Source organism: Lolium perenne, chromosome 2 (assembly GCF_019359855.2).
Source record: "Lolium perenne isolate Kyuss_39 chromosome 2, Kyuss_2.0, whole genome shotgun sequence".
In the NCBI taxonomy this organism is placed as follows: domain Eukaryota; kingdom Viridiplantae; phylum Streptophyta; class Magnoliopsida; order Poales; family Poaceae; genus Lolium; species Lolium perenne.
The window spans coordinates 227,362,949-227,390,377 of NC_067245.2; the positions used below are offsets into that span (position 1 = coordinate 227,362,949).

At 46.7% G+C, this 27,429-nt stretch overlaps 1 protein-coding gene across 2 annotated transcripts; it reads right to left on the reverse strand.

Moving 5' to 3' along the window:
* Nucleotides 1–16: 16 nt before the first annotated feature.
* On the reverse strand, nucleotides 17–16,215 carry LOC127335096 (glutathione hydrolase 1). Of its 2 annotated transcripts, none has more exons than XM_051361686.2 (6): nucleotides 16,114–16,215; nucleotides 15,669–15,997; nucleotides 1,818–2,333; nucleotides 1,497–1,708; nucleotides 713–977; nucleotides 17–620 (listed from the first exon to the last, which is right to left on the reverse strand). In XM_051361686.2, exons 1-6 carry the CDS (start codon nucleotides 16,133–16,135, stop codon nucleotides 261–263), a joined length of 1,704 nt encoding a protein of 567 aa, XP_051217646.1. In that variant the 5' UTR covers nucleotides 16,136–16,215; the 3' UTR covers nucleotides 17–260. The 2 variants fall into 2 exon arrangements, with proteins under 2 accessions (XP_051217646.1, XP_051217644.1); XM_051361684.2 differs by having other exon boundaries at nucleotides 1,497–1,729.
* Between the last annotated feature and the right edge of the window lie 11,214 nt (nucleotides 16,216–27,429).

The following is a 27,429-nucleotide window of genomic DNA, read 5'->3' on the forward strand; positions in this document are numbered from 1 at the left end:
AAACAGTCCGCGTGTATGCAACCAAACATCCAACATTTTCCTCCATAGCCAAGTTCATTCACTAATACGAACAAACAAACGATGGACGAAACCGCAGTAAAATGTTTTGTTAGTAACTAAACAAAATGCAAAAATAGGCCCAAACTCGATTTGCACTCATGCAGCATTCGTACGGGCTAAATCTGAAACTGGGGAAAATCCATGTGAGGAACCAATCAGGCCTTTAATCGATCAAGTACTCAGCTGGGAAACAAATAAGTTCAGTAGCCAGCCGGGACGCCGCCTTTCCTCGGGTCGCTCACGGCGGTCAGATCCCCACCGCTCTCCACATTGTGCACCACGAGCTGGCTTATGGTTCCTCCGGCGAGCGGCTTCAGGACGTGCCCTTTCTTCAGCAGGTCGGCTCTCGTCGTCGCGTCCAGCAAGAAGCGGTCGCCGGTCACCGTCGTCCAGTTCTCGTACTGGACCACGTTCGGGATAAGCTGGTGATAAACCCGCGGCGCCATGACAGAGGACAACGGGTCCATGTTCTTGGCGAAGTGGTTGAGGAGCACCTCGATTGTCCCGGCAGGGATCATGCTCCCGCCGCTGGCGCCCACTGCGGCCTTCAGTTTCCCATCCTAGACAGATAATACAGGTAAGAAAAAAATCAGAACCTTCACCGAAAGTTCTAATTCTTCACTCATTTTCATGAATCTGTACTACTTCTAACCTTGAGAATGATGGTTGGGCACATGGAAGAGAGAGGCCGTTTCAGAGGGGCGACGAAGTTGTTGGGAGCCGGCGGCGGAGAGTCGGCGGTGGTGTTGGCCGGCATAGAGAAGTCGTCCATCTCGTTGTTGAGCAGGACGCCCGTGCTCGGGGACAGGATGAGGGACCCGAAGTAGGAGTTGACCGTGCTCGTCATCGACACGGCATTTCTCTCGCGGTCGACGATGGATAAATGGCTGGTGCCGTGATCCTGAAGGATGTTCCACCTGAAAAACGCAAGTTCGTCAGGCCGGAGCCGGCCTAATTGGTGTTCGCCGAATCAGCAAAAGAAGGAATGCTGCATGATGGAGTGCACTGTGAAGTTCAGATTCATGATATCACCCAAGAATCCAAGATGTTCATATGATTTTGATCACAGTATTCTAGAAAATATCAATTTCATCCTAGATACACATAAATCAGTAAGAACAGCTTTTTTTGTTCTTGAGATTTTCTTCAGGTTACAAAGCATGAAAGCCAGGTTAGCAGACATGCTCTATTTCTTGTAACTAAAGATATTTATAAGGGATCTATCAATTAAAAAAAAGTACTAACAAACTCATGATCAATAATAACCGACAGAAACATTTCAATCAAGCATGAAAAGGAAAAATATGTTTTGTTTGCAAAAATTTAAATGTAACTCATGTAATGCAGTTTTCCCTACAGAAACAATAACACGCCCATGGTTCATTGATGATTTCATTTTAAAATAAAAACAAGATTTTTAAAAGCAAGTTCCTTACCTTCCACCATAATGTTTAGGGGCAAATGTCATATTATCATAAATTGTTCTCTTCAGCTCAGCAGCAAACTTGGGAGAGAGCATATCAGAGACAACCTCACTAACATCAACAAAATCGGGATCTCCAAGATTCATCTTTACTGCCATATAATGTTTGAAGGATTCAATAAGGCGATGAATCCCAAGAGAGCCAGAAATACCAAAAATTCCATACTGCGCAAGGATGTTCAGGACCTGTCAATCAATTAATTAAAAGCCGGTATAAAGATATTGACGTGCAAAAAATTGTCTCCATCAGTAAACGAAAAAATCAGTTACTCACCAGCATGAGCCCGGCACCACCAGCAGAAGGAGGCGGCATGCTGAGCACAGTTATCCCCATGACACTCTCTGTAAGCGGTCGCCGCACCTTAACCTGATACTTCTCCAGATCCTCCCTGGTCATGATCCCTCCAGCCTCCCTCACGTCCTTCACCAGCTGATCCGCCACCGGGCCTCTGTAGAACGCATCCGGCCCTCCCACCGCGACGGCCTCGAGCGTCCTCGCAAGCGCGACGTTGCGGCACACGTCGTTTACCTTGAGGATGTCGCCGTTCGGGGCGTACACGGCACGTATCCCAGCGTTGGCGAGGATGCCGGCTCTAGTCGCTTCCATCTGCATCCGCAGGTACGGCGATATCATGAACGCCCGGGCGAGCTTGGCGGACGGCGTCACAAGGCTTTTCCATGGGAGCTTGCCGTGCTGCCTCCACGCCTCGTAGAGGCCCAAGATCTCCCCCGGGACACCGATGGAGAGTGCGCCCCTTGATTTCAGTGTCTCGTTGCCGCCATACATGTCCTGAAAGCACAATTGGATCTCTGGTCAGTCGAAACATACTCGAAGTACAAAACATTATTATCCTTATTTTTAGATTTGTCTAACATATTTTATATTTGAAAATTGTACTGAGAAATGCGTCCCGTAACTCTCGGAGGGTCTACCAATACCATTTTTTGCACTAGGTGAAAAGATTTATTACAACATTGTTTTCCATATTTTTATTTGAAAGAAATGCGGTAGGCAAGCCCTATAGTGATTTTTTAAAGAAAATAAGAGGAACCTAGAGCTACGGGGCTTGAAGCTGCATGGTTGAGTTGCAAAACATCTGCTTCCGATAACTAAATGAGTTAGATTCACTTCTTTTTTTTCTATATGAACCAATTAGTAATTTTTCGGATAATATGTTAAATCTCATTAGACTAAGACATAGGCACATTTCAGACTCATGATCTTGGGTGGCCAGTAAAATTTGAAAAAAAAATAATACTAATATATATGATAGGCCACAAATGATTCATGTAGACTATGTATACGAGCATGTGCATTCGGTAAAAAAGTATCTAATTTGTGAGAAAACACAAATGAACCATCACTACAGGAATGGGCTGATATGCCGACGGTCGGGAACCCTCGGCGTAGCCGGTTTTAGCCGTCAGCGTAGGCTACGTCGAGGGCAGCCCTCAGCATAGCTCCTCGGGCAAGGTCAGCCTCGGCGGAGCCACTATTGCCATTGGCGTAGCCCGGCCCTCGACGTAGCACGTTACGCCGACGGCAAAACCGTCGGCATACCAATTTAAAAAATTCAAATTTCTGTTTTCAAAAAAAAAATCGAAAAAAACGTTTTTTTGCTATGCCAAAACCCTCGGCATAGAGTTTTGAGTTTTTTCAAATTTTAATTTATTTTACACCATTTTTTCTTTTTTTTACTTGTTTATCTTTCACCCAAGATACTTTTAACTCTACGTATACTTAATTTTAGGTCAAATTATAATCATGGTTAAACTTCTCAGTCGGTCACCCATTCTCACACTACTCCAGCCTCAGCACGCTTAACTTCTTAGTTCCATTCGGATGAGCTTCCATTAAAGAATTGACACCTTGCTGATAATAATAGCATATCAACCCTATTAACCTTTGGACCGTGATGTCACACCTCTTTATTTTTGAATTCCAAACAATTACTTAATGACCTCGTTTCGACAAACTATACGGTGTGACAGACTGTTTTCTACTCATTTTCCCTAAACGCGATAGAACTTCGGACGTGATAGCCCTATTTGTGAGGGGTTTTCCAAAATAATTGTCGTATCCCAATTCCGATTTTTGGAGTGGTTAAAAAGACACATAAAATGACGCCATGCGAAGCCGCGGGATTTTCTGACTTCGTTTAAATTGCCATCTGGCCAAAATGGGGCCCCTGGGAGATGCGGTATGGCCGTACCGGCCGCGCTGGTGCAACCGTTCACTATCGCGCTAAACGGAAAAAATAATACATAAAGTGATGTGTCGTAGACCTAAAAACATTTTTTCAGAAATTTATTGAGCGACGGAAAGTATACCCCTAGTTCAAATCTGTTCAATTTCTAGCGGATTTGGCGGGACACCGTAGGAAGCCGAAGGGATTCCCAGATAGCTAGCGCACATATGGCATTTGATATGTGGTGCGGAGGTGTTGTGCTACCACTACACGGAGGTCTCGTGCAATACTAAAATACGTCCCATGTAGCTGGTTCACAAAAAAAAAACTGTTTTGGCACCCCAAAAATGAAAAAACCATCGCTCATGGGCCGGATTGGAAATCTGCTCCCGGGGCCTTGCTTCCCATCCCAGGGACCACGCATGTGCCAAATATGTTCTCGTTCCGACAAACTATGCGGTGTGATGGGCCGTTTCCTACTCATTTCCTCTAAAAGCCATAGAACTCCGGACGTGATAGCCCTATTTGTGATGGGTTTTCCAAAATAATTGCCGTATCCCAATTCCGACTTTTGGAGTGATTACTAGGACACATAAAGTGGCATCATGCGGACTCCGCGGGATTTTCTGACTTCGTTTAAATTGCCATCTAGCCAAAACGGGCCCTAGGGAGATGCGGTATGGCCTTACCGGGCGGACTAGTGCACCCGTTCACCATCATGCTAAACGGAAAAAAATTAGCACATAAAGTGATGTGTCATAGACCTAAAAAAAATTCCGGAGTTTATTGAGCGATGGAAAGTGTACCCCTAGTTTAAATCTGTAAAGTTTCCAATGGATTCGGCGAGACACCGTAGGAAGTCACATGGATTCCTAGATAGCTAGCACACACATGTGAAATGTGATAGATGTTGCGGAGACGGTCTCCTACCACTACACGGAGGTCTCTCGCAATACTAAAACGCGCCCCTGTAGCTGCTTCACAAAAAACGTTTTGGCACCTCGCAAATGAAAAAAACCATCGCCCGTGGGTCGGATTGAAAATCCGCGCTTGAAGCATTACTTCCCATCCCAGGGCCTACACACATACCAAATATAGCCTCGTTCCGACAAACTATGCGGTGTCACAGGCCGTTTCCTACTCATTTCCCCTAAAAGCCAAAGAACTCCGGATTTGATAGCCTTGTTCGTGAAGGGTTTTCCAAAATAATTGCGGTATCCCAATTTCTACTTTTGGAGTGGTTACTAGGACACATAAAATAATGCCATGCGGCTCCGCGGGATTTTCTGACTTCGTTTAAATTGCCATCTGGCCAAAACGGGAACCTGAGGACATATAAGAAAGTGTTTGAATTGTTAGTATGTTAACATGGTACTATACATGATTCAAATATGCATGATTTTGACATAAACGGATAGAGGATGTCTTTTGAACATTTTGATACCTTATACGCATTTTTCTGACGTCATATGAATTAGTTATGATTTTTGAAAATCAGATAAATTTGAAGGATGGCCTACGCCGAGAGTGGCCGTCGGTGAAGCCCTGTCTACGCCTAGGGCCAAAGGTATGCCGAGGGCTGCCCTCGGCGTAGACCTCGCTACGCTGACGTCAACGCTACGCCGAGGGTCTTTTTGGCAGGCTGGCCTGGTCGGGCCATACGCCGACGGCCCCAACTTTTGGCGGTCGGCGTATAAAAGGCCCTCAGCGTATTGCGCCATTCCTGTAGTGCATGGACCCAGATTTTCCCCATGAAAATTCCATTTTATCCTTTTTTGTATGCCACATACAAATTATATTATACACTATATAAAAGTTGGATCTATTTTTTATTAAACTGGTAAAAATGAAGGCAACATGTACGTTGGTGTTTTCTTAGAAAAACGAAAACTTAAAATTTGAATTTTGGGCTCGTTTAAAATTCTGGTTCATGATTATCCTTGTCATCTTAGTATTTTCGCCTAGGCATTGCAAAATAACAAGGATCTTAATTAAAGGAGGAGTTTCGTGCAAGGGGAACCACCAGGCTTGTCATCGGGGGAAAGAAGTTGGAAGCGGGTCACATGCCTTTTCATCGCCGTCAGATCCAGAGGAAAAAACAAGGGGTTAACTCTAGTTGTACACTTTCCTTTTCGAGTGAATTCAAGTTTGCATCCCCTATTAGTGCATTTGTGACATTAATTGCGCCCGTCTAGTAAAAATTCATCCACATTATCCCATTTAAGAAACTTTTGACCAATTTTCTCTGATGTGCACCAAGGGCATAGTGAGAGGTGGTGATCAAGGTTTGAGGATATCAAAGCATCACTAGTAGTGTCCTTAAACCCTCAAATCCTAAAAAATAACTGCTTTTTTACAGTTTGCGAGAGAAAAAATGCGTAGACTAGAACCCCTAAACCCTTAAATCCACAAATAAAATTAGAGGTCCAACCCTCGTGCGATTGAGGATGCAAAGACTCATGGTCAGCTTCGGGATGATCTAGTAGAGCACCATTGGCACTTGGATGGGAGTATTTGATTTGAACAATTATTGTAATAACTTGAATGATTATTATGTGCTTCAAAGTACTATTTGGTGTTGTAATAATAACTAGAATGGTTATTATGTACTTCAAACCGTTATTGAGATGATGATGATGAGGACATCCCTACCTCAGTACTACCTCCGTCATTACCAAATGAAGATGAACCTGCTGTGAAGCTCAAGTCCAATGAAGTTCGCATTGGACCTATTACAAGAACTCGTGCGAAGCTACTTAAACAACAGGTGAACTTGTTCCTAAATGATACTTTGATTGATCAGAACTTTAAACTACCTAAGTCCTATTACTTATGTATCATCGGGTATGAAGAGGAGACAAGCATCGCACGAGGAGGAGAGGAGCAGCTGGACGTAAAGATGGACGTGGAGCTGGACATGAAGATATCTCATGGATGCGCGAGGGAGGAGCGGGAGGCATGCGCGAGAGGAGAAGACGAAGTCCAGGCCGGCTCAGCCCCCGGTCAGACAGGCCGCCACGCCGGCGCGCCCGGTCCCTGGCCCGGTCCAATCGGGCGGCAGGCTGGATCCGCCCCGACGCCAACCGGGCGCCCTGCTGACTGCAACCGGACGGGTTACTGCGCGACAATTCCAGAGTCCGGTTGCCACCCGGTCCCTAGCCCGGTTTGAACCGGCCAGCCCGGTCCCAGGCCCGGTCGACCGGCCCCCAGACCGGCCGTGTCTGAGTCTGTCTCGACCAGATCTATTCTGGGTCGGTTATTCTTGTATCTTTTCGACCAGAAGTCGTCCCGGACGCCTATATAAGTGCCCAGGACGCCCCCCTAGCTGCTTTAGACCACGTTTAAGATAAACCCTAGTTCTTAGTTGTTTGCTCTGCAAAACTATTGAATTCCCTACACCATATTGCTTGATATTGTGTAGATCTGAAAAGTCTAGTGTGATCTGTTGTTCCATTGGGAATTAGACGGTTGCAACTTACCGCTTCGTGGTCGGCGGCTACGTGCGCAAGTGTGTGGAGTTGCGAATATCTTGCAGGGTTGAGAGCTGTTGCATTGGCGACAGGGACCAATCGAGAGATCTCGTTGCGTCATACAAGTTATCTTCCACTTCATCGTCGTGTTCCTCCGCTGCTATCACCCCGTGATCATCATCACCCCGTCGCTTATCGAGAATATCGGGCCACCCCTTATCCTCTTGGTATCAGATTCTCGGGTTCCCTTGGTAAACCATCCACAATCCACCCCATATTTGAGTTGAGAGTGTTTTCCTATCCAGAAAAGCCAAAAATATTAGGGTTAGGGTTTGCCATAGCTTTAGATTGCACTAATTTCAAGTTTTAGTTGCTTTTCATAGTTGTTTTTGCGTATCTTTTTATTTCATCTAGTATTGTTAGGGTTTGAGTCTCCGCTATCATCTAGTTTTATCATATTGTGTCAGTTTTTGTTACTCCGAGTCCACATAGCGTACAGTGTGCTTGTTTCCAACCATAGACACAGCCTATCGATATAAGTGACTAGGAACTTCCCCAGAAGAGACTAGTTTTACCGCTCGACAGGCTGCTCATTAGGGTTTTGGTGCTTTGCATATTTTGTTGGCCGTGTTATCAAGGAGTTGTGTCATACAAAAAAACAGAAAATATAAAAGAAGCAAAAAGAGCTACATAGCTGCGTTACCAAAAAAAAAGTGTCAAGTGCTAGTAAGATCAAGTGAAGGCATAGTTTACTTTTCTGCACCTGTAGTTGAGAAATCATGTGCCTGTTTCGTTGAGCTTTGCTAGTGTCTATCGAGTGCATTGCAACCTTTCATCCATATAGTTGCATTGCCACATTTATCGTCTTGTGTGAGTATCATTGGTTGTCTACGGTCAGCGCTAGAGCTTGTTATTGGTGCAAATAGGTAGCCTACCTACATCACCACATATATCCTGCTTGTCGCATGATTGTTCTTATACCCTTGATATTCGCTTCGCTACATCTGTGCACTAGTTGTTACTACAAGTGGTAAGCAACACTAATTTACTTTGAAACGATAAGATCTCCTTTTCTTATCAGTTTTTGAGTGAGTTGTGAGAGTACCACCATATATTTTTGATTTAGTGCACTAACCTACTAATCATGTCTGCTAGTGATCATAAGCTTGTTAACCAGGAAAACAAGGATTCCGCAGATATCATCACATGGAGGGAGTTTGAAGCTCTTCGTAATGAGATGCGACGTGAATTCCGCACTCAGGATGATGAGCTTAAGGGCAAGGTCGAAGAGATCTCCCAGAAGCTGAATACTGCTAATGAGACCGTTACTGCCGTGCAAGATCAAATGACAGATATCCAGCGCACTCTTCGCACTTTAACAATGTCTGTTGACAATCTTACCACTCAATAGCAACAACAAGGTGAAGACGCTGATGACGCACCTGGTCGTGGTGATCGTCCTCGTGGTTGGGCTCCACTTGGCCGCCATGGTCGTGGACAGGATGAACAAGATGGATTGGGTAAGCCTAAGTTATCCATACCCAAGTTTGAAGGAGGAGCTGATGTTGAAGAGTACCTCACTTGGGAGCTCAAGATTGAAAAGTTATGGAGCTTACATCCAAATTACACTGAAGATAGGAAGATCAAGCTTGCTTCTTCCGAATTTGATGGCTATGCATTGCGTTGGTGGGATGCACTTGTTCGTAATCGACAGGAGGATGGTGAGCTTCCAATTATCACAAGGTGTGCTATGAAGGAGGCGATGAATTCTCGTTTTGTGCCCACTAATTATTTGCGTACAATATATGATAAGTTGACCCTATTGAGGCAAGGTGTGAAGACTGTGGATGAATACTACATGGAGATGGAGTTGCTTATGCAGCGTGGCCGTGTCCGTGAGTCTCTATAGATGACAATGCAGCGTTTCCTCAATGGATTGAAGTATGATATCAAAGGCATTGTTCGTCACTACAGTTACACCAATATGAATCAATTGCTACATCATGCAAGAGAAGCTGAATCACAAATGGCTAAAGAAGCAAAGGTTAAAGGTCGTGCTACGGGAGCTGGGCGCTTTACGCCTCGCGCGCTTCCACCTATGGCGCCGGCGCCATCGACGCGCTCCGCCCCTTATTCTACTCCGCCTAGCAAGCCGGTCTCCAATGTGTCTAACACAAAGAAGTCCGAATCTGCAGCAAGTACGAGTGGGTCTAGCATGTCTACTGCGCGCAACCGTGATATGGATTGTCATACATGTGGTGGCAAGGGTCACTTCAAGAGAGATTGTCCTAACCGCAAAGTCATGATTATCAATGAGGATAATGAGTATGAGACTGGAGATGATGTTGATCCTAATGCTCCAGAAGATGATGATTATGACACTGATGGTGAAGATGCATATCCGTCTGATGCTCGCACCATTGTTGTGTCGCAGTGTGCTCTTAATGTGTTGCCTAGTGCATCTACTCAGCGCTGCAACTTGTTCCAAACAAAGGCTTTAGTTGGTCCTTACAAGGCTTGCAAGGTCATTATTGATGGCGAGAGTTGCCGCAATTTAGCAAGCAAGGAGTTGTGTACCAAGCTGAAGTTGAAGTATCTACCGCACCCGCATCCATATTATATTCAGTGGTTGAGCGACAATGGTGAGATGAAGGTAAACCACATGGTGCGTGTTGAGTTTGAGATTGGACCGTACAAGGATTGCATTGATTTTGATGTGGTTCCTATGACGGTTTGTCACCTACTATTGGGTTGGCCTTGGCTCTATGACCTTTCTGTGCAACACAATGGCCGTGCCAATACATATCACTTGGAATACAAGGGCAAGAAAATTAACTTACAGCCTATGTCACCACAACAGATTGTCAATGAATCTCGTCAGAAAATTGAAGTCAACTTGGAGGATGCACCTTTAGATAGGCGAGAGATTTGTAATATTGTGAGTGATATAACTAAAAGTGAGCGAGTGAATTCCTTAGTTTCATTAGCCACCAAAGAAGACATGAAAGAATTTAGTGAGGATCCTACGACCATGCCTCTTGTGCTTTTGTACAGGGGTATGGTTTTGGTTTCTAACGACATGACCCCTCTTCCTCTTGGTATTTCTAATGTTTTGCAGGAATTTAGCGACCTGTTTCCGGAGGAGGTACCCGCGGGACTACCACCATTGCGAGGTATTGAGCATCAAATTGACTTGATTCCCGGAGCTTCGCTGCCCAATAGGGCGCCATACAGAATGAACCCCGAAGAGACGAAGGAGATACAGAAGCAAGTACAAGCGCTACTCGATAAAAGTTATATCCGCATAAGCCTTAGTCCTTGTGCTGTTCCTGTTATTCTAGTTCCTAAGAAAGATGGTACATGGCGTATGTGCGTAGATTGTAGAGCTATGAACAACATTACTATTCGATATCGTCATCATATTCCCCGTTTAGAGGATATGTTAGATGAATTGAGTGGTGCTGTTGTGTTCTCTAAAATTGATTTGCGTAGTGGTTATCATCAAATTAGGATGAAAGAAGGGGATGAGTGGAAAACAGCTTTTAAAACAAAATTTGGTTTATATGAGTGGTTAGTAATGCCTTTTGGTTTGACTAATGCACCTAGCACTTTCATGAGACTGATGAACCATGTTTTGCGTGAATTTATTGGCAAATTTGTGGTTGTGTACTTTGATGACATATTAATCTACAGCCGCAATGAATCTGATCATACTATACATATTCGACATGTTTTGCAAGTGTGCGTGATAATAAACTCTATGGTAATCTTGAGAAGTGCATATTTTGCAAAGATAAGGTCATATTTCTTGGGTATGTTGTCTCTAAGCATGGAGTAGAAGTAGATGTGTCTAAAATTGAAGCTATTCAAAATTAGCCTACTCCCATGAATGTGAGTCAAGTTAGAAGTTTTCATGGTCTAGCTGGGTTTTATAAAAGATTTGTGCCCAACTTTAGTACTATTGCTACACCTTTGAATGATTTGACTAAAAAGCAGGGTGTTATTTTTGAGTGGGGCGCAGCCCAAGATCATGCTTTTGATGAACTGAATAGATTGTTAACTTCTGCACCGTTGCTTGCACTTCCTGATTTCAATAAGCAATTTGAGATTGAATGTGATGCAAGAGGGTCGCCCAATTGCATATTTTTCTGAGAAACTGTCTGGTGCTAAGTTAAACTATCATATATATGATAAAGAATTGTATGCTTTAATTAGAGTTCTTGAGGTTTGGCAATATTACTTGTGCCAAAAGAATTTATCATACATTCTGATCATGAAGCTTTAAAATATCTGAAAGCTCAGTCTACTTTGCATAAGCGTCTTGCCAAGTGGGTTGAGTTCATTGAGTCTTTTCCATACATTATTAAGCATAAGAAGGGAGAAGATAATATTGTTGCTGATGCTCTATCTAGGAAGAATATGCTATTAACTCAACTTGATGTTAAAATTCCTGGATTAGAGGTACTATGTGATTTGTATGCCACTGATCATGATTTTGCTGAACCATATCGCTTATGTGCTCTTGGTAAAGCATGGGAGAAATATCACATACATGATGGGTTCTTGTTTAGAGCTAACAAACTATGTGTTCCAGAATCGTCTGTGCGTTTGCTCTTATTACAGGAATCACATGCTGGAGGTTTGATGGGTCACTTTGGGCGTGAGAAGACTCTACTCATGCTAGCTGACCACTTTTATTGGCCAAAGATGAGGCGGGATGTAGGCAGGTATGTGAAGAGGTGCATTACTTGCAACAAGTCCAAGTCCAAGCTGAAACCTCACGGTTTGTATACTCCTTTACCGACACCTACTACACCATGGAAAGATATTAGTATGGATTTCGTGTTGGGTTTGCCACGTACTAAAAGAGGCCATGATTCTATATTTGTGGTAGTGGACAGATTTTCTAAAATGTCACACTTTCTTGCCTGCCACAAAAGCGACGATGCGTCGCATATTGCTAACCTGTTTTTCAGTGAGATTCTTCGACTACATGGAGTCCCGAAGACTATTATTTCTGATCGTGATGTGAAGTTCATGAGCTACTTCTGGAAGACACTTTGGGGAAAGCTGGGGACAAACCTACTTTTCAGTACTACTTGTCATCCCCAAACTGATGGTCAAACTGAGGTGGTGAATCGAACCTTGTCACAACTATTGAGATCCATGATCAAGAAGAACCTGAAGGAGTGGGAAGAGTGTTTGCCGCATGTGGAGTTTTCTTACAATAGGGCGGTACATTCTACCACAGAGCTATGTCCTTTTGAGGTGGTGTATGGTTTCAAACCCATTACTCCACTTGACTTTTTGCCTTTACCCATACATGAGAGAGTTAATATGGAGGCATCCAAGAGGGCAGATTTTGTGCGAAAGATCCATATGAAGACTAAAGAGTTGATAGAGAAGAAAGGCAAGAGCAATGTTGCAAGGATAAACAAGAAGTGTAAGGAGATGTTGTTCACGCCTGGTGATATGGTCTGGGTACATTTTCGCAAGGATAGGTTCCCGAAGCTGCGGAAGTCTAAGTTGAAGCCTCGTGGTGCTGGTCCTTACAAAGTTCTTGCCAAGATCAATGATAATGCATACTCGATAGATCTTCCAATTGATGAGTTTGGTGTCAGTAATTCTTTCAATGTTGCTGATTTGACACCATATGACGGAGAAGACCTTGGAGCATCGGGGTCGATGCCTTTTGAAGGGGGGAGATGATGAGGACATCCCTACCTCACTACTACCTCTGTCATTACCAAATGAAGATGAACCTGATGTGAAGCTCAAGTCCAATGAAGTTCGCATTGGACCTATTACAAGAGCTCGTGCGAAGCTACTTAAACAACAGGTGAACTTGTTCCTAAACGATACTTTGATTGATCAGAACTTTATACTACCTAAGTCCTATTACTTATGTATCATCAGGTATGAAGAGGAGACAAGCATCGCACGAGGAGGAGAGGAGCAGCTGGACGTAAAGATGGACGTGGAGCTGGACAAGGAGCTGGACATGAAGATATCTCATGGACGCGCGAGGGAGGAGCGGGAGACATGCGCGAGAGGAGAAGACGAAGTTCAGACCGGCCGGCGCGCCCGGTCCCTGGCCCGGTCTAACCGGGCGGCAGGCCGGATCCGCCCCGGCGCCAACCGGGCGCCCTGCTGACTGCAACCGGACGGGTTACTGCGCGACAATTCCAGAGCCCGGTTGCCACCCGGTCCCTGGCCCGGTTTGAACCGACCAGCCCGGTCCCAGGCCCGGTCGACCGGCCCCCAGACCGGCCGTGTTCGAGTCTGTCTCGACCAGATCTATTCTGGGTCGGTTATTCTTGTATCTTTTCGACCAGAAGTCGTCCCGGACGCCTATATAAGTGCCCAGGACGCCCCCGTAGCTGCTTTAGAGCACGTTTAAGATAAACCCTAGTTCTTAGTTGTTTGCTCTGCAAAACTATTGAATTCCCTACACCATATTGCTTGATATTGTGTAGATCTGAAAAGTCTAGTGTGATATGCTGTTCCATTGGGAATTAGACGGTTGCAACTTACCACTTCGTGGTCGGCGGCTACGTGCGCAAGTGTGTGGAGTTGTGAATATCTTGCAGGGTTGAGAGCTGTTGCATTGGCGACAGAGATCAATCGAGAGATCTCGTTGCATCATACAAGTTATCTTCCACTTCATCGTTGTGTTCCTCCGCTGCTATCACCCCGTGATCATCATCACCCCGTCGCTTACTGAGAAGATCGGACCACCCCTTATCAGATGATAATTATGATATATCAAATGAATGTTTTTAAGGGTTTGAGGGTTCTAGTCTTTGCCCTCAATCCTCACTTTTAAGGGTTTGAGGGTTCTAGTCTTTGGCCATATTTTTCACCCCTCAAAAGTGCCAAAAAATACCCATTCTCAACCCTTAAACTACTTTGAGGATTTAAAGGTTTAGGGGCGCTACTAGTGATGCTCTCAGGACAACGAGGAATGGGACGGATGGAGGATAGAAGGTTGTACATGATTCTTTGAGCTTTACGCATTGTCGTTGTGCCACATCAATCTAACACATTTGTCCTATGTAAGAGGACCAAAAAAAATGCTTATATGAGCGCAGAACTGGGTTCAAAGTTTTTAGATGGGAGAGTTTTCACTAAATAGGGTAATATGTGTCATAAGTGAATAATTTAGGAGTCAAATAAGTGGAATTACTCTTTTCTATATACAATGAAAGTTATTCTTGGCAAATCTCAAACTGTAATTGATTAGGAAATAGTCTCTTGCTTAAAATGACATAACTTGAATCAATCAAGACCTGACCAAACGAGAATCTAATTTAAGTATTTCATTTAGATAACAATTGTTTTCTCGGTTTTTAGTTTCTTAACAAGACCAGCTTGCGTTCCTGTGTCGTGTAGAATCGTTCCGGGTAGGTGGGATGTGACGATCAGGTAGGCCAACAGCAAACTGGCCGCTGGCAAGTGGCAAGAACCCGGGCCGTGTTCCCGGTACATCGCTGCACTGACGGAAGAGGAGCACCAGCTAGCCGAGGTTGCTGACCGGGACATGGTTGTTGGCATCGTGGCATCAGTTTCTACGCCGGCCGGCCGAGCACGGATTCGTTTTGGCTTTCCCAATCCCGTGCTGCAACTGGTCCAGAAGCTATAGCCAATGGAAGTGGACGCGCAACAGCTTGGAAAGCTTCCTTTTTGCACATGGTCAAGACGAGAAGATAGAGCAGAGACAAGGACGCCCGGCATTCAGCATGGCTCCACTATATATGTAGCTTAACCTCGACGCGTGTGGTTTACGACCACACCGAGATCAGTCGGTGTTCATCCATGTTTGGTTCTCCCCGTCACTCCAAGGCACTTTCCCAACGCAAGCATGCACCATGTACATTTGCACATGCATAGCCCTAAATTAGCACTAATTTGCTACCGAATACTACTCTAGTGTATAGATACGACCCATAGTATGTAGATATATTTAAATTTAATTAAAATTAAGACAACTTTTATGAGATGGAGGGAGTACAAGAGATCCAGCAGCTAGGGGATGGCTAGCTGTCTCTCAGCTCCCACATATGCCCTGTCAATGATGTTTGCCAGTTGGAACGGAATATATTGCATATCTACAAAGGCACACCAACCATGTGAGTTAACCACCTAGTATTATCTGCTAGCTGGTCATAGTTAGTACAATTGTGATACTCCATAGATTTGCCGACATTTCCTAATAAAAAGTGAAGTAATATTGGTATGTCTGAGAGGCGCAGCATTGACAACACAAGGTGAAAAAAAATGTTCAAAGTTTCTGGGTTGGCGAGGCCCTGTGATTAAAAGGGTATAAGACCTTCGTAAATCTGCATGGTTGTAAGTCACTGGTACGTTTTAGTCACCCTAAAATCATGTGATTGCTATCAAATAGAATAAAGTAAATCGAAGGCACAAGCCCTCCGAGCGTTTGAGACCACTCTCCGAATTACTCACCTTTGTGGCTGCCAGCGGCGCGGTCTCGCGGGAATCATACACGATGGCCGTGCCGTCGGCGAGCCTGACGAGCATGAACGCGCCCCCGCCCACGCCGCTGGACGCGGGGCTGACGACGCCGAGGCAGAGCGACGACGCCACGGCCGCGTCCACGGCGTTCCCGCCGCTGCGGAGCGCGTCACGGCCGATCCTCGAGCACCGTCCGTCATCCGCCGCCACGGCACCGTGAGGCGAGGTCACGACCTCCCTGCGCCTGGCCGCGGACCCCGCCGCTCCAGCTGCGAGGAAGAGCAGGAGGAGCGCCGCCGCGGACCATTGGAGGCGTCGAGCTGCTCGCGGCGACAAAGGAAACAGAGTCTTAGTGAACAGTGAGATGTATTAGCGCCGCGCGAGGAATAAGCGCGATGACTGATGAGTGATGAGGGAGAGGAGTAAGAGTAGCAACCGGCCATGAGCAGGCTCGGCATGAGACGCCACGAAAAGTCCGCGTGGAAAAATGAAAGACGTGATCGGCTCTAGGCAGGTTTTATAGACCCGCTTTCTCCGCAAATGCAACACGCAAAAAACGACTAGTAGTAAATATGGGAGCCAAATAATATACTGCCTTTTGAGGAACAACTTACGTATTTCTCTTTCTTTGGACAAGAGGAATATATATTATTGAAAGAACAAAGGGCCTCTTTTGTTCCTCGTGATGAGGTTTCCCGCATGCAAATTTGGGCAGTTTGATTTTCCACTGTCATCCGCGTATGCGCATTGCACGCTTCTCAAAGTGGTTGGAAAGTTGGCTCGCAAGGCACGCTCGATTCGGACATTCTCAACGGGGCAGGCGTTCGCGAGCGTAACGTGCGAAAAAGGCTCTACACAAGGGGAAAAGAGGAAAGAAGCCGGTTAGCATTGAGAAGGCGCGCCATAAATCGTCTCACCACCCTCTTGGCTCTCACTCCCTCATCTCACTCGCCCTCACTGCTCCTCATCTCTCCCTCCTCTCGATGTTGGCGGTTCCGTTGTCGTCGGTAGATCGAAGGAAATTTCTACGACAATAGAATAGCAGGCACTAGAAGCCCTAAACCGGGAGGACTTAATTAATCGACTCGGAGGCTACTCTACAAAAGAAGGGTTCAATTCACACCCATCAACCAATGAGGCACTAATCAACAAACATACTCTACTAAAGAATCGTCCAAATTACACCCATCAACCCATCTGGTGACTGACGGATTCATTTAACCTACATACTCCAGGATCAAGGCACTGATCAGTCTGATCAACAAAACAAGTCATGCCATGGTGCTTGCACACCATGAACGGTTTGCCGGAGCTGGTACCTCTAAGGAGTGTCATGGTGAAGCCATCTCTCACCAGCTTGAAGACGAGGATGTCTTTCTCCAACAACTTCGCCTTGTTGGCCAACATCTTCAGCAACACTAGGATTCGAACCGCGGGTGCCGAGTATGGTGAGAGTGGTGCTTGCCGCTGGGTTGATGTTATCGTGATGTTTAGTATTGTGCATCGGATTTATTTATCACGCACGAGATCTGAAAGAAAACCGTTTAAGATGGTTTGGGTAGCTAGCGTTTAGCTGCATCTTCATTTCAATCAAGAGATGTTCTTCTATATATATGTTTATAATTGGTTCTTATAATTTTTGGGTTTATTTAAAAAAAAAGATGCTCTTTTCGTATGGTATTTCCTGCATATTTAAGATATGTTTCTCAGACACTACATTTTTGTTTAATATGTAGTTGAGATATATTCCTCGAACGGTATCTCAATACTGACGATTTATTTTATTTTACTTAAGAACTACTTGAATTTTTCAGTCTAGTTGCAAGATCGTAATAGTGAGTATGAATCATAGTTCTAATTTTTCTTTTGATCTGCTCTATCTATTTCGTGTTCCAGATACTAGAATAAATAATATCTGACGAATTTGGATGCTTCTCAAATTGATATTTCTCCTACCGGTTAGATGCCAAATGTTGAAAATGTATTTTCGAGGTGGTCGCCGACAACGCCATCGACTTCAGCGCCTTTGACCACCGCTAGATTTAGTTTTTCGTCTAGGACTATTTAGTTTGCAAACTTTTGTATCAATTCAAACGGAATTCGACGTTATTTGTGAATATTTAAACCCTAAATGTTTTTGGGGTCGATGTTTCGGGCTCGCCGGTGTGTACCCTCTCTCCAAATTGGGGAGCAAGTGCCAACAGCCCCAATAAGACGCTGCCGGCGGACCTAAGGACACCTATTTAGGTCACGCCGGTGGAGATACTCTTATTCATTTAACAAAAAAAAATTTGGGACGACGCAATTTTTTTTTGGAGTTGTTCCCCTTCCAATTTTATCATGTGTCCGCCACTGTCATGAAGTACAAGACGCCATGGTGCCACTCGCGGGACTTACCCGGCCTAACTGGCACGCTAACAGGTGCATGCGGGGTGATCTTCAGCTAGGGGCATCGTGATGCCCCAAGTGCACTTTGCACCCCGCCGTCGACATGGCCTCCCACGCCACAGATGCGCGTCCACCTAGTACGTTGGACATATGGTCAAAGTAGAGGTTTACCATGGGCGCGTTTGGTAGCCTGCATGGATTTCCTGGCTCACTGCGCCAGCGAGATGGGCTTACCTGCGCGTCGATAACGGGCCATAGGCCATGAAACGTGGGTCGTTTTGTAGCCTGGGCAGCCTTTTCTGCGCCGGAGAGGGAAGTCAGACCCCATTGTTTGGTTGCCCGTTCCAGCTCAACTTGCACGCAAGAAAACATGAATTAGTTGTTTGCTTGCTCAAATCACAGTTCTATATCCTTACCATAATTTAAATAGGGTGAGAATAACATGCCATAGCATGTTACATACGATTAGACACCATTCAGAGGAACAAGATCCTCACGATCACCACGACGAGGAAGGTGATGATGTAACCTTTGACCTGACTCGGACGTACCTCCGATGGTGCTCCTTGTAGAGCATGCACTTCCTCCGGTGGCACCTGTGCTAATGGCACTGCTTCATCGATGGCCTGATCTGCCAGGAAATCATCTTCCAGGAAGGTGAGGTACTCTTGTTGTGCCTCCTCCAATGTTTCATACCCTCGGTAGCTGTTGTTGGAGTAGCCACTGACCTGGTCATGACAGACCCTCCATGAGTTGTAGATTCCTCGAAGCCGTCCGCGGAACACCACATACCACTAGCACGGCATAAGAAGAATAGGTAATCGATCACAACCATGAACCAATTCATAACAGAGCAATAGAACTACACAAAGCGTTAACATCAAATGATAAACTAATAGGGGCATGCATGATCATTCCAAAAGTGGATCACAAGTTCATTTTACACTACTATGGTGTCATCCTACCACCACAATAAAAGTGGGTGTTATCCTAACACCGCAAGTTCACCATCACCCTGAGGGGTTAGTATATACCACCTCATCATAGTTACAAAAGGGGCCATCAAATGTCTTTCAACCCTAGCTACTGGCCAAAATGTACATCATCAACATCATCATCATCATCAAGTTCATCACTTCCATGCATGCATCCCCTAAACCACCCCCTCAAGGACACCACTACAGCTTGCAGTGGTACTTGGCAAGGTACTTTCTTAGCTAGAGGATGCGGTGTGGCTCGATCATGCCCACAAAGCCATTAGTAGACAGAAAAAACCTCATGCTGCCATGCTACCTCATTACTACCCTATGGATCATTTGAAACTCACCTCTTTGACTACTCTTATGTAAGTTTAACTAGAACAGATGTGCACGCGTTGCGGCGCCCGTCCATATTTATGAAATAATTAAAAATCTATAAAAACAGAACAAAAAATATTAACTTAGTTATTTTTTTCTCATTAGTACATTCTTCTGTCAAATTAATGCTACCTATGTACAGTCATAAATCATATGCACATATTACAAATTTATTACAATTCAGTATAAAGCCATCGGAATCGAGTATAGCCAATTCATAGCACAACCTTTTTTATAGATATAATTGAAATTTTAAGTGCTCAAAGCAATGCACCTAGCCAGATGATCCAGCCACGACGTTTAAGTGCTCGCAAATATCTTCTTGAGCTCCTGACAAGATGAAAAGAGGTGCTACAAATCAGCCAAGGAACATTAAAGAAATTTTACAGGGATTACTTTGTTGTAACTTACCACATCGCTCGGTGGGGATTAAATCCCAAGAACGGAAATTAATTCCCGTGATTCACCAAATTGTCTGCTCACTTTTAGAAGACATGCGATGATCTTCGTATATAAAAGTGGAACTGCATATGTATGTAATTTACAAATAGTAAATCAATGAAAATTTCCGATATTTATATCAGATACCAAAAGGTTTGTTGAGACAAGTGATGGTCACTTCAAGAAAGAGGAACTGTCTAGATAGATGTAGATACCTGACAGTAGCATGTATCAAACTATCTACATTGAACATCACACTGGTAACTACACGGAAATAAATTTAAGCAAAACCCACATCGCACAGTAGCAGGTTACATAATTCTCCAAAATCAGGTGGCACTACTTTCTACTCCTTTCTATGAAAAAAAAATCAGATACAAGTATGAGGATGAGGAGATTAATACCAATTGAACAGGTTTGGATCATATGTGCTTCGCGGTGAACTCATTACCTCATATTAAAGAAGAATTCTCTGCACAAAGTTTCAAACAAACCAAAAGGTATAGTGGCAGATTGGATAATTCTCGGCATCTCTTTCCACCTTTTTCCATAACACAAAAGAAAATAGAGGATGAGGAGATCAATACCTATTCTTATAGGTATGGTATATATATCTGCGGTATGTACTTTTTTGACACCAAAGGAAGAAAGTATCCCCTTCTTATCCTTCAATGCAAGGACAAATTCCATCTATAAAGGACATAGAAGATTGGGTTAGAAAACAAAATGAAATTAAAACAACAGGTCCAAACTCTAGCTATATACAAGATCATCGACCGATTTTTATTTTTTTTGAACATGAGAGACCCCGAAGGGTCAGGAAGCTTCATTAGTCAAAGCGGACGGTACATTTTACAAACAGGCCCTCTAAGAAAAAGAAGATGAAAAGCGGGCCTAAAATATTACAACCAGGACCCTGAGAAAAGTTGCAGAAACGCGATCGAGTCCTCAGTTGCCGCCGCCAGTCTGTGACCTCCAACCTCAGGCACCATCGTCGCCGCCGGGGACGTTGCCACTTGGGGCGTCGATGGCGATGCATCCTGAAGCAGGATCGGGGAAGATCCTCACTCAGAGGATAGATAGCCGACGATGTAGCTGGCTTGGAGAAGATGAACTATGTCTCTAGCAAGGACATCCAACGCCTTTGCAGCACAGTGCCATTCACTGCACAATTGTACAAGCAGTAAAGCACTCCCACAATTTATCATCTTCCAACAAAGCGGTTGTACTTTTAGGATAAGTGTTGTACCCTCAGGAGACCTCAGGGATCTACCATCATAAGCATAATTCCCAGATTTTTTTTGTTGATTGTCAAGGTGCAAGAGGTACAAGAACACAATTCTATAATGAAAGACTGTCAAATAACTACACTGAGACATAACTCAGAACATTTATATACAGGATCTCCTTGGAATAATGCATAAGAACCACAAGAGGCATGAGCGGCTAAGTGGATGAAAGCAAATAATAAGTAAATCATGATCTATTCATTCCAGCCAATATATACATATGGAGCACATGGACAGCCTGATTTGCCAAAATAAATCGTTTGAAAAGTAGGATTGAATTGATATGTCAGACGAGATATGTAGCAACATCAGTGTATTAGTATAAGAACCTGTTAGATGTGAAAATCAACATCACTGTATTACATGTCGAAATAGAAGGGGTGATAGCACTGGCAACCTTGTAATTAAAATCAACCACTGAGACTGCCAACGCGAAAAGTGACAACAAAAATATTAACAATTTAATGTGTTCCACACTTAAAGTTTATCCACTCCTAGGTCCCAATAAACATAGTACATGGGTTACTGTATATCAGTTAAATAGAAAGAGGAGACATCTAAAATGATAAGCACCTCCATCTATGACCTCTTGTTATAATCTGTGATTGGTAAACTGCTTGATTCAGGACACACCAGTCCCATCATCCTTCCACGTTGAGCATGTCACCTACCAAATAACCAACTTGATGGTCAAACAATACAGGCAAGGACATCACTATGTAGCAGCCCGTGAATACCAAAATTGAAGATCCGTACTGAATTAATACAAGCAAATAAGCACGGACGCTGTTCGTGTGAAATCGACGCCTTCGCATGGTGGCATTGGCTGCCAGGTTGGACCTCTGAGCAACAAACCTGCATCCAAATCAAACAACCTAATCGCATCTCAAATATTTCACTTTCCGATTCACCGAAACAAAAATGATTATCTGCACGCATAAGTCTCAGAATGAGAAGGACGTCCTCGATCTAATCGGCTTACAGAAGGCTTTCGCTATTTAGGCAAAGGGCAACTGGCAAAGGCCACCCGAACGCACCTCATGGATTTGATAGCGTTGGCTGCGCCGGTGGCGCGCACGAGGGGACGAAAGGAGGGTCGGGATGCCACCAGGATCCGCCAGCATGGTAAGGAACGAAGCACGAGGAGATAATACACCGACGAAAAGCATATATAGAAACGGGCCAATAGCTCCTATGCGACGTCGTTGAGTGAAATTCTCCACGGTGCGACGTAGTTGGCTAAAATAGCTCCCATGCGTCGTTTTTTCTGGTTGAAATAGCTCGCGTGCGACAGGCAGGTGACGCGGGTTAAGACACTTAGTTAGGATGCGATTAGGTTAGGACAGTGAGGGTTATAACAAGTGGGGTCCACCATGGTCCAGGTCATGTAGAGTCAACCGTTCACGACTGAGGGTCCCGCACGACTCAACGGTCAGGTCGACTCGCGCGTGGTGAACTGGGAGCGGCGGCGAGCGGCGGCGCCCTGGGTGTTGTGGGTATACTTCATGGGTGTACCATCGACAGTGCCTAGATCCGGCAAGCCCGGGTGGCCCACAGATGGTGATGAGGCATGTGGCCCATCGGGCGGCCCAGTTGCTGTTGATCATGAAGGAAGAAGTCCGGCCCAGGATCAGTAAGCCGGATCCGTACCGACATTAGGAGTAACCCGGATCCACGGATGCCCATGAGGAACCCGGATCCGGTACGACGTATATGGAAGGCGGATTCGTGACGTGCACGGCAAGATATTGTACCGTAGTTAGGCTATCTGTAATCCGGCTAGGACTCTCCATGTAAACCCTAGATCCGTGCGCCTTTATAAGCCGGATCCCGGGAGCCCTAGAGGCAGAACCTCAACTCATTGTAACAACGCGAAAGCGCCCAGATAATTCCAGACAAGCAGCAGTAGGCCCTGTCATCGTGCAGGTGTTCCGAAGCTGGGTAAATCGCGTACCACCGTCCCGTGTGCACTCCGCCCTATGGCCCCTACTTCTTCTCCCCCTCGTGAGGATCCCTCCTCCGAGGTACCGTCGATTAGGCAACGACAGTTGGCGCCCACCGTGGGGCCTGTGGCGTCTGGAGGCCGGAACCGGGAGGGTTCCGCCATGGGAAGCTACGACGACACCATCGCTGTGGGGCGCGTCCTTTACGCCGGGAATCTGCCGATCGTCCCTCCGGATGAGTGTTGGATTCCGGCTAGGACAAACCCCGTCAAGCTCTCCATCGTCCCAATTGGCGGCATACACATCTTCATCGGGGAAACCGTCGATTCCGACGGAAACCCACTGGTAAGTAACGCAGACGCGACCGCCGCAGAGCTGGACGCTGTCGCGAAGATCCGATCTGAGATGCAGGAGCTTCCCAAGGAAGATTCCGCCTTGGATCTGGAAATTTCAAAGCCCACCCAATCCGCCCCTGAGCAGGAAACAACGGTGGAAGACCAATGCAGATCCGCCTGGGTCTCCCAGGTGTTAGAAAAGCAGAGGTGCCACTTCGTACACTTCTTGGCCCATACCGCCGGAACCGCCCCTCAAGAAGACGGAGCTGGTCCTGAGCAGGTAGAGGCACCGGAAAACGGCGCAGATCCGGATCAGCCGAGCTCGCTTTGAGAAAGCGAAGCTCTGGTTGAAGAGTCGATTTTGGGCAATCTGAGCCCAATTTCCGGAGATACCCCCTCCATGGATACTGACGAGTTTAACCGCAAGCTAGGGGAGTATGGTTTCGGTGATCAGCCTGAAGTCGACTCCGCCCAGCCTAAGCAGGTTCTCGCAACTGTAGCAGCGCTGGGACAAACTGGATCTGAAGAGCCAACCAGCCAATCCGACCCTCAGCCATCCCAACAAGGATCTCCAATGTCACGGGAGCGACCCCGCAGGGATTCTTCCTCGGAGGAAATCCTGTCGGCTGAAGAGATGGTTGCGCGAGCAGTTCTTAACAAACCTATAACCCCGGGCGACGCCGCAGATCTGGAGGCCTTAGAGGCCACTAGACAGGAAATGCTGGCCACAGCCAAGAAGCTCGCCGATACCGAAGCCGCGTTAAGGGAAGAGAGGGCAGAAGCTGCAGGTTTGGTGGACCACTTCGACAGACAGGATCGCGAGATTGCTGCCACACTCGAGCAGGTCAAGAGCATGAGGCAAGAGTGGGAAGTAAAGATGACCTATGCGCAGGCGGAGGCTGATCGAATTGTCAGAGAAGCAATTCCGCCTCGAAGAATCAACTTCGCCACGCCCGCAGAACACCGGCCGCTGGAAACCCCAAAGGACAACATGCAAAAAGCTGCGGAGCTGTTGAAGAAGAAGGACGAAGAGGTCGATATCAACTACCTCCGCACACTTGTCGCTTCAGCAATGCAGCAGCAAAGCAAGGCCGATACTTCGCGCAGGTTGGAATCCAATCCGGATAACTGTGTATCTACCGCGCAGAAGGACGCCCGCGCTGATCGGCATCCCGATGATGAGTCACACACCGGATCCTCGGAGCGCAGAAGAAGAATCAGGGAACACCCAAATCCGATCCCCGTTCCGTCGAAGACGCCTTCGTCGGATCCAAGAAAAGGAAAGGATGCAATGTACTCTGGACGAGACAAATATCGCAACCCCTCCCCTCCGCCTAACGGTTATCCGCGACCCCCTCGCCGCCGTAGTCCAGCCGGAAACACCAGGCCCCCAGGGCATGGTGGGATTGTTATCCGCGACAACGTGCTGCCAAGAAACAGAAACAGGGAGCGCTCGCCGGAACCACGCCGGAACCAGAACAATGTTCATGAGCCCGAGCCCAGGAGGGGTCAGAATGAGGAGCGCGGCCCAGAGCCTCGCCGGAGCCGTGACCCAGAGCCTCGCCGGAACCGCGACCCAGAGCCTCGTCGGAGCCGTGACCCGGAACCTCGCCGGAACGACCAGGGCAGCTAGCGCCAGGGCGAAGGCAGCCACAGGAGCCGGAGCCAGCACCAGGAAGGCCGAGGAGAATCAGATGGCGGAAGCAAGAAATCGGACCGCCCACCTCGCAGGTCTCCCTCACCACCACCCAGCGGTGGCGGCGGAGGTGGAGGCGGAGGTGACGGCCGGAGATCTCGCTCTCGCTCACAATCCCCTCGCCACGGCCCGCGCGACGCACGGGATCGCCTTAACGAATACAGAACCGATTACATTGGTCCGAAGTGCTTCGGCAGGATGATTCGAGAGGAACCAAAGCCAAGGATGAACCTCAAGCTACCCGGAAATCTGAAGCATTATGATGGCACCGAAAGGCCGGATACCTGGATTGAGGATTACTATAATGCAGTAACCTTTGCCGGAGGAACCCCTAACATCGCCTGCCGCATGCTCCAGTTGTACCTTGTAGGTCCAGCCCGGATCTGGCTCAGTGACCTCGAGAAGAACTCCATCTTTTGCTGGTTCGACCTGAAGACCGCTTTCGAGAAACACTTCAGAGGCACCTACAAAAGACCTGCCACGGCAAGCGACCTGCAAGCCTGCATCCAGAAGAAGGGAGAAACCTCAAGAAACTACCTCACACGATGGTTGGCATGCAGGAACGAGTGCGAAAACGTCGACCACACCACCGCCATGTACGCTTTCATTGGTGGACTGCAGAGGGGAGGATTGCTGAGGCATACGCTCACTCGCTTGGCTAACTCAAGCAAGCTGACGTTGGATGAGATGATCTCCATCGCCAGTGATCATACTGCCGCCGATGATGACGCAGGCGGTGATCTCGCAGCTACAGCAATCCCCCTACATCAACAGAAGAAGAACCGTGATAACGGCAGTAGCAGCAGCCATAAGCGCAAGAACCCTGATGACCAGAAGAGTGGCGGATCCGAGATGGTCGCCATGGCGTTTCAACGCGGAGGTTCAGGAGGCGGAAGAGGACGTGGACGTGGAAGCGGAGCCGGCAGGGGTCAGCAGCATACCTCCGAGGTCACGGCTGGCGGATCCCGCGCTCCGCAAACCTACGAGGAGTATAGAGACATGCCCTGCCTGGCCCATCTGGATCCGGTTACAGGGAAGTCCACTCATACCAACCGCAACTGCAAGTGGGTCAATGATCTAAAGAATGACCCGGAGGCAGGATACAAGCGAGCCCGGAAGCACCGCCCACGCGGCAAGGGAGGCAAGGGCAAGAACAAAGACAAAGAGGAGGATAGTTCCGAGGCGATGGATGAGGATGATAACTCGCCGGATCCCAAGGCAGGATCCGCAGGTAAATCCAACCCATTCGACAAAAAGAGCGTGGGGGCTTACCACACTTTCCTCGGGACCCCAACAGTACGCGCCTCCAAGTCAGCTACCCGGATCCTGAACGCCATAGTTCCGGCTGTGCCGCAGTACGTCAGGTGGTCGGAAATCCCGTGCACATTTGATAGGAAGGATCACCCCGCAATTGTGCCAAAAGAATGCTACGCCTTGGTTGTAAGTCCCCGCATAGATGGGTATGACTTCTCCAAGTGCCTCATGGATGGCGGAGCCAGCCTGAACATCATGTATCTGGAGACTCTAGAGCGGATGAACCTCACCAAGGAGCAGCTGAAACACAGCAACACTGAGTTTCATGGCGTGGTTCCGGGTAAGAAGGCGAATTCCCTCGGCAGCATCACACTTCCCGTGGCTTTTGGCGATGTTCATAATTTCCGCGAAGAGAAGATCACGTTTGAAGTTGTGCCCTTCAAGAGCTCCTACCACGTCATCTTCGGCAGGCCCACCTACCACAAGTTCCACGCAAGAGCGTGCTACATCTACAACAAGCTCAAGATTCCGGGTCCTAAAGGTATGATTACCATATCCGGAGACTACAAAAAGGCTCATGAGTGCGAGTTAGGCGAAGCCGCCTTCGCAGAGTCTGTGATATCCGGAGAAGAGCTGAAAGGCTACAGAGCCGCGGTGGATCCGACTGAGATGCAGACCACCAAGAAGCAGATCTCCGAGCAGAAAACCTCCTTCAAGGCCGCGATAGAAACCAAGAAGCACGACCTGATCAAGGGCGACTCTTCCAAGCAGGTTTCAGTCGGAGCCAACATGGACCCCAAATAGGAAGACGCGCTCGTCGAGTTCCTCCGCGCTAACATTGATATCTTCGCATGGCAACCTTCTGACATGTCCGGGGTACCTAGGGAACTCGCCGAGCACTACCTCAACATAAATCCGGGGGCTAAACCGGTGAAGCAAGCTATGCGCCGCTTTGGAGATAAGAAGCGCCGCGCCATAGGAATGGAACTAGCAAAGTTACTAGAAGCAGGTTTTGTAATAGAAGTTATCCACACCGATTGGGTCGCGA